This window comes from Dunckerocampus dactyliophorus, chromosome 4 (genome assembly GCF_027744805.1).
Source record: "Dunckerocampus dactyliophorus isolate RoL2022-P2 chromosome 4, RoL_Ddac_1.1, whole genome shotgun sequence".
Taxonomy (NCBI): Eukaryota; Metazoa; Chordata; class Actinopteri; order Syngnathiformes; family Syngnathidae; genus Dunckerocampus; species Dunckerocampus dactyliophorus.
Genome location: NC_072822.1, coordinates 82,501 through 87,035, shown reverse-complemented (window position 1 = coordinate 87,035; position 4,535 = coordinate 82,501). Strand labels below are relative to the sequence as shown.

Sequence of the window (4,535 nt, the reverse complement as noted above, 5' to 3'; positions counted from 1 at the left end):
AGTATCTTCAAGATCCAAGCTTATAGTGGTGATGGTGGCTCTGGATCCACTTTGTGCTTTTCTGTTGGAGAAATGTATATAAATGTTATCTAATATTTGTCTTAAACAATGTATCTTCCTTTGTTTGAACTACTATAACCTCTGTGTGTGTGTGTGTCTGAGCAGTAAACTTTTATGGGGCTACACTCATCCAACAGAATAAAAGGGAGGAGAACGCAGAGTTTACTCAGAATGGATCGAGGTTGTAAACTGAGTACACCTCTGTCTGTTCTCCTCGCGAGTAAAAGCAATCTTGTTGTCTTCTTTCTTCTTTCTTATTGTGTTTAGAATGTTTTAGGTTGCTTGAACCTGACATTTTCATTCATGTTCTTCCTGTCTTACTTTTACACAATACACACTAAATGAGATCTATTACATCGGTTGGGAGCGATGGACCACTGCAAGGTTGTGTACCACTGCAGTAGAGCAGTGGCTCGTACATTGTAGCAATGTAATGTATCTTATTTATGATGTATTGTGTAAAACTAAGACATGAATAACATCACATTAAAAGCACTAAATGAATGCTGACCCGTCTTCCACCAGTTCCAAGTGTTTCCAGAGAGATAATGACATGGCTGTTTAATGTGTGTGCTAAAAGCCAGTGTGCTAGCATGAATTATCTTGATACAAATGTGCACATTAGCACTCAATAAGTCATCAAACTTACCTTTATGCATTCCCACATAGTATCAGCATTTGACAACAAATATGAGGTGAAAGAAAAATGGTACAAATACAGTAGTAGTCTATCTGTGCATGAGATCAAGTTAGCACAACCACAATGGACATGCGTCAAGTGAGATGGATGTAACAGAGAATCCGGCCACTTTTCACAATAAAACATCATGGAAATGATTTGTTCGGTACCAAATGCCCCACGGCCCGGTACCGGGGGTTGTGGACCACTCCAATAGAGCATTAGCACTCATCAAAGCCTTATGTGTTGCGTGACTATGATCTGATGGATTCTTTTGCACGAGTCTTACTGATGTTGAAAGGACGCTCTTGGTCTTACCGATGGCAAAGCAGATGGCCAGCTGCACCAGCAGAGGGATCATTCTCATCCCGTCCCCTGAAGAGTCGTCCCATTGGCTGGAAAGAAAACCTGCAGTGTCTCGGCCCTCCATGGCACGAGTTTGACAGCCCTGGCTTAGATGGTCTTTGAAGGCTTTTTGGAGGTTGCCATGGCAACCCGCACACAAATAAACACTTCTTTTCCTTTTCTCACAAAGACAAAGAAACGCTGACAAAGTGGTTTCAGCTTTCCTGCACAGTTATTAAACGGACAAAACGGATCAAGGCCGAATCCACCCGTCGTTCCTTTATTGGCTTTTCACATTAAAAGCAAACTAAGAAAAACAAAATAAGGCCTCGTTTTTTCAAGACTTCTTTTAAGACCAAAACAAAGAAACAGATAACAAATCATTTTTCCAATGTTCTATTTTGGACACAATTGGAAAAATGGACAAAAGGGATGAATCCGTGTATCATCCGTTCATTCCTTTTCAAAATAAAGCCAACATTAATGACTTTTTTTTCAACATTTATTTCCAGAGACTCAAACTAAACAACAAAAACGGAGAACAAATTGTTTTTCCAACAACAGTTGGAAAATGGACAAAAGGGATCACGGACGACTCGGTGTGTGACTCGTTTACTGGTGTTTGACATGAAAGCCCTAAGTGAAAAAGAACCACTCCTATTTTCCATCCGTGTTTTCAGAGCAAAAGCAAACAAGGAATAAGAAACGTTTGTTCTAATGTTGAATGTTTGCTAGTTTGAGGCCATCAAGCATGGATTGTTCTTCCTGTCCAATTCTAACGTTTCATTGTATGGGATGCAACTAGAAACATGACTTGCTTCATCAAGTGTTTTTTTCTCGGACTAAACCAAAGACGTTAGCGCCCATGTGAAGAGAACAAGTGGTCTAGAAGCCAAAGCATGGATTGTTGACTTGAATGTGGAATGTGTGATGAAAGAAAGACAAATGTCATGAGACCAATCATGCACATGTCAGCACATGAAGAAGAATGCATGAAATCATCCATCCTTCCATAGCTGGCCTACAATCATTTACAATGGAATGAAACGTGCACGTTCACAACAAGCATTTCCACTTCTGCTTCAAAATGATGCTCATGAAAGACATTGGAAACGTGCTGACCATGTTCAATAAACACATCGATATCTCGCCTAGGGACCAGTTTTTACCATTGGATGTCACCAGGAAATGAATTCATTGCTCTGTCGTGTGAGCACATGAATGTTGAAATTGTGAAAGGCAGGAAAATGGGATGAAACCAACGAAACTGTGATGAAACCACTGATCTGTATAATACTGTATATCTGGATAGCCCATATGTCGCACGCCGCAGTGCAAACCGCTGAAGCCACAGAGAGGCCATCTTAGCACTCACATGTCGTACGTAGCAGACTACATTGGCACAGCATACATAGTGTACAAAGCAGATGAAGAGGCTCGCAGAACATCTATATTTGACATTAAAAAGCGGGGAGATTCTCCCATTCCTTCAAGTAACGCAACCTTTGTCCCTTAAAAACCATTTGATACGTTATTCTCTATCTTTTGGCTATATTAAATGTACTTTTTCCCCTTCCAATTCTCATTGCCTTTGGGACAAAATTCTACTGTGCACCCTGGCTCAGCACTCCCCTATAGCAATGATAGTTTTACTCCTCTAGAAAGAGATTTTCATTTGAACTGCATATCCCATCCCTTTTTTCCACTAAAATCCATGGTCATGATCCTTTACTTTTTATTCTTACTTTCATACAATTCACTATGCTCTCATCTGTACAAAATATTAATCATAAAAGAGACAAGTTTTTAAATCATTTAACATTTTGCTGATTTTTTTTATGAAATAGAAATAACCTTTCTGATATAGAAATATATTTGAACAAAAAACACAGGAATAATATGTAATATAATATGTAATAATATATAAACATTGTCTCCATATGAGGGTTAATTTGAAATTCGGGTAAACAAAAAAAACATATTTTTTTGTATTTGCAAGCAACCGCAAATTATTTAGTAGTCTAGTGGCGGTTGTTTGTTTACATATCCCCCACGGCCCCCCATGTAAAGCCCTTATGACTCAGGTATGGTATGATATGACAGAATTTTTTAAAATGATCATACCCGAGTCCTTATGACTAAGCTCAAGCACACCTGTTGTGCGAGGTTAGTCTGAAGACTAACCTTGCATTTAGTGTGAGTGGGTAACAAACTAACAACACACTTAACAACTCACAAATTCTCACATAAGTCATTGTCCGAGAAGTGTTTCTTGCGAGTGGTAATATGGCGGCCGTGTGGCTTCACAAGTCATTGACCAATGGTGTATCCAGATATATAAAACAGATCAGTGCTTGAAGATGGAAGCTGAAAGTGGCACGCCATCTCACTTAAAAGGAAGAAGTGGGAGGGGCCACAGGTGGGTCAGACCCCCAGAGCTCATGCACACCTACCAGCCTCTGAACGAATCAGTCAAGTCTTTCACAGTAAAAGTCTTTCCTGCTCATTTGGACTTTGTACTTGGTGCTTTTGAAAGACCACGTGACTTAATGACTCTTTGACGTCACAACAAACCAAACAGATTAATACGCAGCGTGTGAATTTTTATTTTGAAAGAAATCCGCCGGATGTGCGCTCGCGTGTTTGCTGTCTTCACGAGGAGGAGCTGAAGGTCACAGCAGGAGCTCGCTCAGTTGTCTTCATCATCATCATCATCTTCTTCTTCGTCCTCTTCTTCATCGGAGGTCAGGAGGAGCAGCTCGGTCCAAAATGGGGAACCGGGGCATGGAGGATCTCATCCCGCTGGTGAATCGGCTCCAGGACGCCTTCTCGTCCATCGGCCAGAACGCCAACCTGGATCTTCCTCAAATCGCGGTGGTGGGCGGCCAGAGCGCCGGCAAGAGTTCGGTTCTGGAGAATTTTGTGGGCAAGTACGTGGAGAATTCTGTTGATTTTTGTTTTGGATTTTTGTTTTGGCTCTGCTGCAGGGTTTGTAGAGCTGCTGCTGGTTGAAGAAATGACAAGACGCGCCGTTATCCTCCTCTCCGTCATATTCGTACAATATTCATATATAGCATTTAGTAATATTCATAATATACAGTAGCTTATCACATGGAAACACACCGTAATAGAATATAACATACTGTAGATATACATATATATATATATATATATATATATATATATATATATATATATATATATATAGTTTATAGTCATTATTGCTTTCACTAAGCCCTTCAGTTCACTGTTTTACTGTCATTTCTTTATTATTACTGTATTTCTATTTATTAGTATTATTCACTCGCACAGCTGGTCCTCTTTATACCTCTTTATACTTTATACACTGTAGTAGGTACTGCAGGTGGGTATATATATATATATATATATATATATATATATATATATATATATATATGGTGGGTACATATATATACATACTGTAGTAGGT

At 39.5% G+C, this 4,535-nt stretch overlaps 1 protein-coding gene across 1 annotated transcript in view; it reads left to right on the top strand.

Moving 5' to 3' along the window:
• The first annotated feature begins 3,701 nt into the window (after positions 1 to 3,701).
• LOC129179522 (dynamin-1-like) overlaps positions 3,702 to 4,535 on the top strand; it is a 43,188-nt gene continuing 42,354 nt past the window's right edge. The window contains exon 1 of the mRNA XM_054772849.1: positions 3,702 to 4,014. Coding sequence (XP_054628824.1) covers positions 3,854 to 4,014 — 161 coding nt within the window. The 5' untranslated portion in view covers positions 3,702 to 3,853. The remainder of the gene's footprint in view (positions 4,015 to 4,535) is intronic.